Source organism: Geotrypetes seraphini, chromosome 5 (assembly GCF_902459505.1).
Source record: "Geotrypetes seraphini chromosome 5, aGeoSer1.1, whole genome shotgun sequence".
Taxonomy (NCBI): Eukaryota; Metazoa; Chordata; class Amphibia; order Gymnophiona; family Dermophiidae; genus Geotrypetes; species Geotrypetes seraphini.
In genome coordinates this window covers 94,059,815-94,072,149 of record NC_047088.1, presented here as the reverse complement: position 1 = coordinate 94,072,149, position 12,335 = coordinate 94,059,815, and the positions used below count along the sequence as shown (strand labels likewise).

At 42.1% G+C, this 12,335-nt stretch overlaps 1 protein-coding gene across 4 annotated transcripts in view; it reads left to right on the top strand.

Annotated features, from left to right (window-relative positions):
• The window catches only part of CLN3 (CLN3 lysosomal/endosomal transmembrane protein, battenin), a 68,645-nt gene extending 62,978 nt beyond the window's left edge, over positions 1-5,667 (top strand). For all 4 annotated transcript variants that reach the window (XM_033946373.1, XM_033946370.1, XM_033946371.1 and 1 more), the window contains 4 exons: positions 1,231-1,286; positions 1,384-1,477; positions 4,224-4,364; positions 5,360-5,667. In XM_033946373.1, the coding sequence (XP_033802264.1) occupies positions 1,231-1,286; positions 1,384-1,477; positions 4,224-4,364; positions 5,360-5,479 (411 nt within the window). In that variant the 3' untranslated portion in view covers positions 5,480-5,667. The remainder of the gene's footprint in view (positions 1-1,230; positions 1,287-1,383; positions 1,478-4,223; positions 4,365-5,359) is intronic.
• The last annotated feature ends 6,668 nt before the right edge of the window (positions 5,668-12,335 follow it).

Here is a 12,335-nt window from a genome sequence, read left to right as displayed (position 1 = left end):
TAATGACAGAAAATGAACTTTGGAAAAATACGTTTATTGAGTGAAATGAAAGACTGATATAATATATATGTACGGAGTTCTCTCAGACCAGTGATGATACGGGTGGCTTAAGGTACAGTGTAGTCCTGGCTACCTGTGTATGAGATCTGTTTTCTCTTTTTTTTGTACTCATTATTTTTCTGTCCTTTTTGATTTTGCACTTGTTCAGACTAAACATCATCTGCAATTTTGATGCCCAGTCTCTCAAGGTCTTCTTGCGATTTTACAACTTTGAACAACTTTGTGTCATCAGCAAATTTAATTCTCTCACTAGCTATTCCCATCTCTAGATCACTGATAAATTATTAAAAAGCAGCAGTACAAGCACAAACCTCTGAGGAACCTTACTATTTACGCTTCTCCATTGAGAATATTGCCCATTTAGCCCAACTTTGTTTTCTATCTTTTAACCAGTTCTTAATCAATAATAGGACATTACCTCCTATTCCATGAATTTCTAATTTTCTCAGAAGTCTTTCATGAAGTATTTGGTCAAATGCCTTTTGAAAATCCAAATGCACAATATCGACCGGCTCAACTTTATCCACAAGTTGATGCACCTCTTCAAAAAAATGTAGTCGATAGTGGGGCAAAATTTTCCTTGACTAAATCCATGTTGGCTTTGTCTCATTAATCCATGCTTATGTATATGCTCTGTAATTTTGTTCTTTGTAATAGTGTCTACCATTTTGCCCATCACTGGCATTGGACTCCACAGCCTATAATTTCATGAATCACCTCTGGAACACTTTTTAAAGAGTGGCATAATGGTAGCCACCCTTCATTCTTTTGGTACCATGCTGGATTTTAAAAATAAATTACAAAACATTAACCATAGCTCTGCAAGTAAATTTTTCAATTCTGTCGGTACTTTGGGATGTATACCAGTCAGTCCAAGCGATTTGCTACTTGTCAGTTCATCAAATTTCCCCATTATGTCTTCCAATTTGTTTCAGTTTCTCTGACTCATCAACACTGAATACCATTTCTGGCACTGGTATTTCCCCTACATCTTCCTCAATGAAGACCGAAACAAAGAATCATTTACTCTCTCTGCTATGGCCTTGTCTTCCCTGAGTGCCCCTTTTACCCCTCAATCATTTAGCGGTCCAATTTTCAACACCCACAGTTCCATTTATGCACCTCAGAATGTTTTCAAGTGAGATGATTAATTTCTCTCTTCTTTCTTAGTTTGAACTGTTGTACTTCCAGAATATATTCCTGACACATGCACTGCAGTATCGCTGGTATGAACCGGACTATTCTGTTTCTTTACTTTGTGTTTTTCTCTTTTTGTTCTTTCATGCTGCCTCTCACATCTGCTTCTCTGTCCTGTCTCTGCAGGTACCAAATGCTGTACCAAGCCGGTGTGTTCATATCCCGGTCATCTGTAAAGTGTTTGTCGATTAAGAAAATCTGGATACTAGCCCTGCTTCAGGTAAGGCCCTTTTATTCTTATCTGCCTGTCTGCTGTGTCTGCTCATTTGTTCTCATTGCACTGTGGAGAAGACTGCCTCCTTCTCTCTCTGGCTATGTGCATATAGCAAGTCTCATAGAAACATAGAAAGAAAGATGACGGCAGAAAAGGGCCATAGCCCATCAAGTCTGCCCACTCTACTGACCCACCCCATTAGGTCCGAGTGCTAATGACCTAGTACCTTAACTCGACCCTCGTAGAGACCCCATGTGGATGTCCCATTTATTCTTAAAGTCGAGAACGCTGGTGGCCTTGACCACCTGCACCGGAAGTTTGTTCCAGTGATCTACCACCCTTTCTGTAAAGAAATACTTCCTGGTGTCACCATTAAATTTCCCTCCTCTGAGTTTGAGCGGGTGCCCCCTTGTGATCGAGGGTCCCTTGGGAAAGAATATGTCGTTTTAAATTTAATGCCATTTGCGCACTAAGATTGTAGAATACTAGCACTTGTGCGCAGATGGTACATAGGAACATAACAATAACATAAGTCTAAATAAGAACTGGCTCATACATCATTTAGTCCTGTTTTATATTATCAGATAATGTTCAAAACATTCACACCAAGAGAAAAAGTAGCAATGAAAAAATAAAAAATGCGATAGAAGTAAATAAGTAAGCTCCCCAAAACATCAGCGTTAAAGTGCTTAAAGTCCTTAGAGTTCTTAAAGTGCAAGTGCAAATACTGACAAAAAATTCATGCTAAAATGGTGCAATGGTTCGTGACCCACTTCCATGTATTTCATATAAGTTCCCTGTGTTTCAATAAAATTTCATGATACTACTAAATAAGCTGAACGCTGAAACTGATAATGAAAATTCATGCAAAAACTGATAAAAAAAATTGTGATGTGAATAGATATACAGTTCATACATTGAGTCAAAAACAATACTTGACCCATATAAAGTTCATATTCCCTTATAACAGTTCATAATATCGCTGAATATGTAGAGAATTTTATTCGGAACTATATTGCACAAAAATACTTAGCTGAATCCTTATAGAAAATATGTGCTGCCTGTAGAAATAAATATCACCACTCGACAGAGCTCTGTTTCGCCACCTTCATCAGGAGCGGAGATTGCTAAAGAGCTAAGCTTTAGAAGGGTGACAGAATGTAGTCAAATCCGTTGGCTCCAACCGTCGAAGCGTGTGACAATCCAACCATCGCATCGGAGGAAATCAAAATAATAATGACATCTCGGGAGTTTAAGAACATCCAGAAGATCCTGTGTGTGCAGCGGAAGTAAACTGATGTAAAGATGTCAAAAAAATGTAATGACGAAAAATATTTTTAAAAAAAGACCGAAATGCCTGAAAAAAAAAAAATCAAAACAATAAGTAGGGGCTGTGAAAATTGAAAACTGAACATCTCATGCCGGCTCACAAAAAAGAACATAAACATACTGAAAAGCAAAAAAGAAGAATTAACTTGTGAAACATCTATCCACATTTTCATTGAGTCCCGTAGGAGGGAATGATTTCAAATGGAAAATCCAGAAGTTCTCTCGTCTAAGTAAATAAGTGTTTCTGTCGCCATTAAAACTTGTGGGAATTTGTTCCAAAATACACCATTTTAATTGAGAAAAATCATGTTGATAGATATCATTATGAGTCACCATTGGAGCGATGAGTTTCCTTGTTCTTATACAACTGCAGTGTTCAATTAGTCTGGTTTTAATACTGCGAGTGGTACATCCCACGTATATTAATCCACAGGGACAGGAGATTACATAAACCACAAATTTGGACTCACAAGTAGTTTGGGATCTGAGATACACATCTCCCTCATTATTCGCGGGGGATAGGGGCAGAGCCGGACCGCGAATAGGGAAATATCACGAATATCCAACTCTGACCCACCCTCACCTCCCTCCCGCCTTCCCCCGGCATCCCGGCCTTACCTGGTGGTCTAGCGGGCTTTTGAGGCAGGAGCAATCTTCCTATGCTCCTGCCCCGTGTAGATCGCTAATAGGAAATGGCTGTGGGGAGTTCCCGTAGTTTCTCGAAACTACGACGGGAACTCCCCACAGCCATTTTCTATTGGCGATCTACACAGGGCAAGAGCTTAGGAAGATCGCTCCTGCCCCGAAAGCCCGCTAGACCACCAGGTAAGGCCGGGATGCCAGGGGGAAGGCTAAAATATGGGTTGGTTTGTTTTTCTCCTCCCCCCCAAAAAAAATCACGATTATGTGAAATCGCAAGTGTGGAAACCGTAAATGGGGAGGGGGAAGTGTAGTACACTTTCTTAGAAATAGGATGAACCCATTTGTTGCCTGAAAGGGACATGTTACATACTAAACATTTACCACAAGGAGAATGATAACCTGCACCAGACTGGTACTGAGGTCTTACTTGAAAATCTGAAAAAACTAAATGTTCAGAAAGATTTTTTCCCTGAATGAAAGCAATGCAAGGATTTTCATAATGCCTGATGCAGTTGCAGTATGTGCCAATCAGATTTGATGCTGGCAGCTACGGCCGAAGACTGGGTAGAATGTGACAAATTTGGTTGGTGGAAGCTTCCTTATTGCTGCCTACCAGCATCAAACTCAGATTTGCATGCCATTTGATTTATTTCTACATATTACCTGGAAGAGTGGACTAACACGTCCATCACACCATTTCACTGTTAATTTTGCTGTAAGTGAAGGACAAAACATTTTTAGTGTATATAACCTCTGCCATCTTTCTCTCTCTCTCAATCAGTGCCTGAATATGTTTTTCCTGCTTTTTGTGGTCTATTACTTGTTCATTCCCAGCATTTACATTGTTATGACTCTCATTGTATATGAGGGGCTTCTGGGTGGAGCCGCATATGTCAACACCTTCAACAATATTTCTCAGGAGGTGAGTGTGACCTGGACAGAAGAGGTAGAACATGAATGAGAGTAAGTCTGAGTGTGAAGGGGCCCGGGAAAACAGACTACTTGGGTTGAGGAATGAATGTAGGGGGAATTCTAAGATGAGCCAACAAGAAACAAAAGAGACCCAAGTTTTCACAGAAGCAAAACCAAACAAAACAAAGCTGTGGAAACAAACAATGTTCAAAATATTTTTTTTATTTCTTCAAATGTGGACAGTGCTTTCAGGGTTGTTGTTGTTTTTTAGAAATAAAACAAAGATTTTGAGGGGGGTTTTTTAAAAGAAAAAAACAAAGATTTTGAACATTGTTTGTTTCCACAGCTTTGTTTTGTTTGGAATTCTAAGATGGCAATGAGTAAGTGAACATAGAATTACCAAATTACCCAGTTTCAGGATGGAGATTTGTTTGGGCCAGTACTGCTTTTGGAATTACATTTCAAGGCAATATGATAGTTGTAGTCCCTGATGTTGCTCATTGAAATCACTCCAATAACACATCATAACAGGGCTGATGGAAAGCCAGAACTGGCCTGAAATATGCCTCCTGGATCTGGGTAACCCAGTAACTTTGTGAAAGGGGACCCAAAGAAAAAAATGAGGTTAGATCAGGGGTAGGGAACTCCGGTCCTCGAGAGCCGTATTCCAGTCGGGTTTTCAGGATTTCCCCAATGAATATACATGAGATCTATTTTCATGCACTGTTTTCAATGCATATTCATTGAGGAAATCCTGAAAACCCGACTGGAATACGGCTCTCAAGGACCGGAGTTCCCTACCCCTGGGTTAGATGGTGTGAAAAGCAAGGAATGTGGGTAATGAGGAATGTAAGAAGAGTCTAATGTCAGTGATAGGAAATACGAAGTGATAAATGAGGGTAAGTATGAAGAAAAAGGAATGTAATTTTGAGAGTGGTTAATGAGGGTTTTTAAAATATATTTAATTTCCTTTTACCTCTTTATATCTTCTTTCCGGCTCTCCAGATTAAGGAAGAGCATCGTGAATTTGCAATGAGTGCAGCCTGCGTGGCAGACACATTGGGAATTTCACTGTCAGGAGCCGTAGCCATTCCTGTCCACAACTACTTCTGTAATCTGCTCTGAGGGAGGGAGAAGACTCCAAAGCAGCTCAGCTGTCTGTCTTTCTGTCTCTCTCTCACACCTGTCTTCTGTCTCGTGTTTTTTATTTGTACTTTCTTTGTATATAATGTGTACAGTATGGGCATATCTATATATATGGGTATTGTACTTGGATAAATCTGCTACAGAATAAATGCTCCCTTTCTACAGGATCCTGTTTCTCATTTTATGATAATTCAATTTTCTATTTCCCCTTCCATCCATCAGGCTGCTCAATCAGTTTTATAATTTGTTTCTGAAAGTGTTAGAGGGAGGATAATGGTACATTTCAAGTCCAGCTGATGTGGATGGGACTTTAGTAATATTAGATAGTTGTATGTCTAAACAGTGGTTAACTTTGTAAAGCTGTCACCTATTTGCTAAGTTTTCTTTTCTTTTTCGGTTAAAAGATACAACACTTCTGTCTACTTTTTAATAGTAGTAATAGAAATTGAAAATCTAACTAATTGTATTTTTTTTAGTATTCAGAGCTAGTTACAAATTCAGTTTCTGTATGATAGGGCTTTTTGACAGCTGCAAACAAGTCTGGATTTTTGGATATCCACAAAGAGGGTAATTTTATAACAGGTTGCCTAGCTAAGGCGGCCGAGTAGATGCCTGCTTCATCTGTTTTTGTAAACCGGGATTTGGGGGCCAAAAAAGGGGATCCCGGTTTATATTTGAGCCATACACCCCCTTCCAAAATTATTGCAAGCCACCGCCAGGCTCTGCACCCTGCCGCCCTCCCTGTCCTAGCCTCATACCTCTACTGCCGATCTTCGGTGGAGGTGCAACGGGCAGGAGCTAACTTTCCAAGTTCCTGCCCTGCTGAGAAGTACGAGCAGGCGTGCAATTTGCCGCTGCTGCTCAGTGCTGAGTGGCTTCCTTAATGGTGCCTGCGAATTCTCGAGAATTCACAGGAGCCATTAAGGAAGCCGTGCAGCGCCTGCTTATGCTTCTCAGCGGCCGAAGACACTCACAGCAGCCAGTTAACAGCGGGTCAGGAACTTGGAAAGTTCACTCCTGCCCTCTGCATTTCCACCAGAGATTGGTAGTAGGGGTATGAGCCTAGGACAGGGAGGGTGGCAGGGTGCAGAGCCTGACAGGACAGGGCACTTGAATATTAAGCCACTCGACTTATATTAGAGCAGTGGTTCCCAACCCTGTCCTGGAGGAACACCAGGCCAATTGGGTTTTCAGGCTAGCCCTAATGAATATGCATGAAGCAAATTTGCATGCTTATCACTTCCATCATATGCAAATCTCTCTCATGCATATTCATTAGGGCTAGCCTGAAAACCCGATTGGCCTGGTGTTCCTCCAGGACAGGGTTGGGAATCACTGTATTAGAGTCAACCATTTTTCCTCCTTTTGGGGGGAGGGGGGTCGACTTATATTTGGATCAACTTATATTAGAGTATATAAGGTATCCCACCAAATCTTCAGAAATCATGGCTAACAAGAAACTGTTGACAAAAACAGGTGTAAATGTTTGCATGTTTTACAAAAGGGGTAAATCATGATTGTGTCCACGTTCCACCCCAATACACCTGCTCCTGAGTAGAGGCTGACCAAAACTTAACTGCTACCAAAACTGTCTAAAAAGACTTTTGGTTGAAGCCAAAACTTGTTGCCTGGTTTTGACCAAAACCAAAAAACTAAAGTTGTGAATGAGGCCCACTGAGGATTTTTAGCACTTGAGCAGTCCTCTGCTAAACACACAAATTACCCTTCAGTCCCAGAAACTAACCACAGGCTAACAACTTGGAGAACCATTTTAATGAGGACTTCTCAACAAATGTGGAACGTTTAGGTTCCCAAGTCAATGCATGTACAGTTAAATATCCTCTGAGACAGGAACTCTGTGAGAATGTGTAAAAAAATTGATTGACAGTTTTTTTATGCTTACCCAAACTGTGTACCAGTAACGAGAGAAAGTAGCATCTTCTTCAGCAACATAGGATATCTATTTGATTTCATCCTAAGCCAATTTCTTCTAAACATGCTCTTTAGATCCTATTCCTACCTCTTGGATTAAGATCCACTGCCATGGCCTTGCACCTTTTGCCTAGAGAATGACACAGGGACAAATTTGTCCCCATCCCCACAGGAACTCAATTTTCCCATCCCCCGCGGGCTTTGTCGCTGTCCCATTCTTGTAAGCTCTGTCTTAACTACGCAAGACTCAAACACTTACAGTATGATTTTTAAAGTGTTTGAGGCTTGTGCAGATGACAGTGTGCAGGAATGAGGCAGGGACAGGACAGGAAAATAAGCTCCTGCGGGGACTGGGGAAAATTTGTCTTTGTGTCATTCTCTACTTTTGCTTATGTAGTAATTTTTCAGAACCTTACTTTAAGCAATGTATCTAATCTAGGGAAACAGGCATTAGTTTCCTCATCCTACAGAAACCGAACCTAGATCCCTTGGATGCTGCAAGCTACCAACCCATTTCAAATCTGTGCTTCCTGTCTAACCTCACCAAGAAGATTGTTTTTCCCAGCTGTCATTCTATCCCCTACAAGCAGGTGTCATACACATTCATAGCACAGAAACAATTACAAACAGCCCTTCTCAGGAATCTCCATTCTGCTTGATTCCATTCGTTGTATTCTGTTAGTTTCCTGTTATCTTCTGCTTTTGACCTTGTTGATAACTCTTCTTCTATCGTGCTATCTGAAATTGGTCTTCAAGGACTGATCTTTCACAATGTCTACCTCATCATCCACTTTGGGCACTTCTCCACTTATCAATAATCTCCCAGAGAGAAGTTATTTCCTTTTTAACATTTTTATGAGTCCCCTAACCCAGTGGTCTCCAACGCACAGCCCCTGAAGTCCTCCATTGCTGCTCTCAAAAACTTGGTTGACGTGCTCTTTTAGTACTGTCAATGTTAATTTCAAATTTTGCCCACTTGAAATAACTGCAAACAATATCTTTTTTCAAATAGTTTTTTTTATTTATCATATTTTCAAATTAAACAGCACATACATGCATCAGGAAATAGAATTCAATTGCATCAAATAATTTATTCAAAAAGGAAATAATTAATTTTTTCAGATAAAATCTGAATCAAATTGTTAACAAAAGAATTCCCTATAAGCCCACTATAGAATGAGGAAATTTAATCAACAATAACAAAATTTATCAGGCGAACCTAGAGAATACCATTACATCTTCCCTTTTTAAAGATTACAGACATCTAAGGGCTCCTTTTACAAAGCTGCGCTAGCAGTTTTAGCACGCGTTAAATTGCTGCACATGCTAGATGCTGGCGTTAGTTCTAGCTGCGTAGCGTGCGCTAAAAACGCTAACACAGCTTTGTAAAAGGAGACTTACTTAAGGCCCTGATTCTACAATTTTAGGCAGCTGTAGGCGATTTTAGGCAGCTGTAGGCGTCCTACAGCTGTCTAATCAGCCAATCGGGATGCACATTTTTTTAAAAAATGCTCCCCAGGCAGGCCGCCTATATTGAAGGCACCTCCGGGAGCCTAGGGAGGCCTGCAAGACCGCCTAAGCTCGCCTAAGGGTCTTAGGCAAACTTAGGCGGCCCTACGCGTCTCCCTAGTAAAGGAAGAGACACTTACAATGTAGGCCAGCAAAATGCTGGCCTACATTGTATGTAGACGCCACTATACTTATCGCTATGCCTGGACCAATCAGGCCTTGGGCATAGCGAGTCTGCCCATCTCCACTAAGCCTAAGGCCTGATTGGCCCAGGCATCTAGAGCCTTGGCCAATCAGGCCTTAGGCTTAGCGGGGATGGGTCGGGAAGGGGCGGGCCCGCTTCATGTCGACGAGGCAGGCCTGCCAGCTGGACAGCACCAAGACCCGTCCAGCCGGCCAACAATTAAGAGGTTAGGGGGGTCATCGGGGAGTTTTAGTGCAGCAGGGGGATGTCGGGTGGGCGGCGTTTACTCTAACCCGATTGTATAACCGGCATCTGTAACATGGACGCCGGTTACAGAATCGGGGTTAGTGTAGGCCCGATTCTGTATAGGTTGCCCCTCCCAGGCATCCTATACAGAATCCGGGCCTAAGTGTCTTCACTCAATTCCCTCACATCCGCACTTGGGATCGTTACTACTCATTTATTTTCCAAAAAGGCCTTGAGCTGTTTCAGGTCATAGAAAAGGTATCTTATTTGTTTCAAAAGCAATTAAACATTTACATGGGAAACATAGGAAAATCTGATAAAACCTGTTCTTGGAAACATCAATGGAAGAAGAGTGTGAGAGATTCACTCTTTTAGTGAGTTTTGTCTTTGAGTCTGATACGGACTGGGTGTTAAGACAATATTTTCAAAATCAGAATAAGCTGTTTATGGGAGGGAAGGTATAGACTTTTCCTGATGTGTGCATTGACACAAAAGAAAAACAATTCTTATTGCAAACAATATCTTAAGTGAGTTACTCAGGTATCTCAGTTATGGAATTTGCTAATCTTGGAAATCCAAAATAAAGCAAGTTTTTAAAATATACCCTAACGTGTTATAGAATCAATTAGTGTTAATTTTTAATGTTTAATACCCAATCTGAAAATAGAGGTCAAGGCAGTTTACAAAATTAGTAGTATGTGTAAGCATGAAATCTTTGGGTGGCCGTCAAGCTTTCTCATATTTACAATGCGGCCCTATACATGAAAAATGTTGGAGACCAATGCGCTATATGCTATTATCCAAGATACAGGTATCAAAGCATACACCTATGCCAGTGGTATCAAACCCGTGGCCCGGGAACCACATGCTGCCTGCCAGGTACTATTTTGAGACCCTCGGTATGTTTATCATAAGCACAAAAGTAAAATAAAACAGTCTCTTTAGCTATAAATTAAAATATTATTATTAAGACTTAGCCAAAAGGAAATATTTATAACTATAAAGAATTTTACCTCATGCAAAATTGTCATTTCTTTAATAAGACATCATTTTTTCTGAGGCTCTCCAAGTACCTAGAAATCCAAAATGTGGACCTGCAAAAGGTTTGAGTTTGAGACCACTGACCTATGCAGATGATATTCTTCTTTTTGTGTGGATATAAACCCCCTTTAGAAGTGCCAACAAATTAATTGCTTCTTGGCTTAATGAACCACCAGTTAGTTCTGAATAAAAATAAAACTGTAGCATTCTAACAGGAGACCTCTCTTCACCCTCACAATCTTTGAACCTTTTAGGCTTACAGATTTCCTGGTCACTTTGTTTCATTATCTGGGAATTATACTAGATTTAGAACTTTCTTTTCATAAACAGATCTCAAATCTCATTAAAGGAGAAATTAGGTTCTTACCTGCTAATTTACTTTCTTTTAGCTTCTCCAGACCAGTAGAGGTTAACTTTACGAATGGGTATATATCTAATCATGACCAGCAGGTGGAGACTGAAAACAAAACTTTGGGACAGTATATCCTAGCCCCTCCTCTCTATTTCCCTCAGTCTGCCGAATAGCCAAGCAGAACCAAGAACTGGAAAACAACAGAGAGAAAAAACAATACTCCGAAAGGAGTAACAAATAACAAAACCCCAAAATGCTGTTGGAAAATGCAGAGGAGAAATTCCCGAAGGAAGAATGTCCCCACAGCTCGCCAGCTAAGCCAGCCGAGCCACAGCCGCTGTTCTTCAATTCTCCCCGGCCCTAGAAAAATACTAGAACCCGCAGCAAAAAACCAAAAACTGCCCGCGCAACAGCCCCAACAACAACAACAACAGACAGGGTGGGGACCTCTACTGGTCTGGAGAAGCTAAAAGAAAGTAAATTAGCAGGTAAGAACCTAATTTCTCCTTCTTTAGCACTCTCCAGACCAGTAGAGGTTAACTTTACGAATGGGACGTACCAAAGCAGTCCCTCTCACGGGCGGGACCCCCGAAGGGCCGATACCAGTACACGCTCACCGAACACCGCGTCCCGACGCGCCTGCACATCAACCCGATAATGACGAACAAAGGAATGCAAGGAGGACCAAACCGCAGCCTTACAAATATCCACAGGAGGCACGAGCGACGACTCAGCCCAAGAAGCCGCCTGACCCCGAGTGGAATGAGCCTTGAGAAACTCCGGAACAGGCTGCTGTTTCAGAAGATAAGCGGAAGCAATCGTCTCCTTGATCCAGCGCGCAATAGTAGCCTTAGAAGCGCCAGCTCCCCGACGAGGACCCGCCAGGAGGACAAAGAGACGATCGGACTTCCGGAATTCCTGGGTCCGCTGCACATAAGAGCGAAGGACCCGACCGACATCCAACTTGCGCAGCTGCCGTTGCTCAGAAGAGCCCTCCCGACCACCCAAGACCGGGAGAACCACCGATTGATTGACATGAAAAGGAGAAACCACCTTAGGCAGAAAGGAAGGAACAGGCCGCAAGACGACCCGCTCCCTAGAAAACTCCAAGAAGGGAGTCCTACAAGAGAAAGCCTGCAGCTCAGAAACACGCCTAGCAGAAGTAATGGCCACCAAAAAGACCGCCTTCAAAGTAAGGTCCTTCAAAGAACAGTCGTCCAACGGCTCGAAAGGCGGACGCACCAATACAGAAAGAACCAGATTAAGATCCCAAGAGGGAACCGAGGGCCGTAGGGGAGGCCTAAGCAACTTGGCCGCCCGCAAAAACCTAATCACATCAGGAAGAGCCGATAAACGCTGACCTGACACCAACCCTCGAAAAGCCGACAGGGCCGCAAGATGAACCCGGAGAGAAGACCAAGCCAGGCCTCTATCCAGACCGTCCTGCAAGAACTCCAGAATGTTAGGCAGAGAAGCGCGAAAAGAGGTCACTCCCCGCGCCCGACACCATTCCTCAAAGAGACGCCAAACCCGCACATAAGCCCGAGAGGTAGAAAGCCTCCGGGACCCCA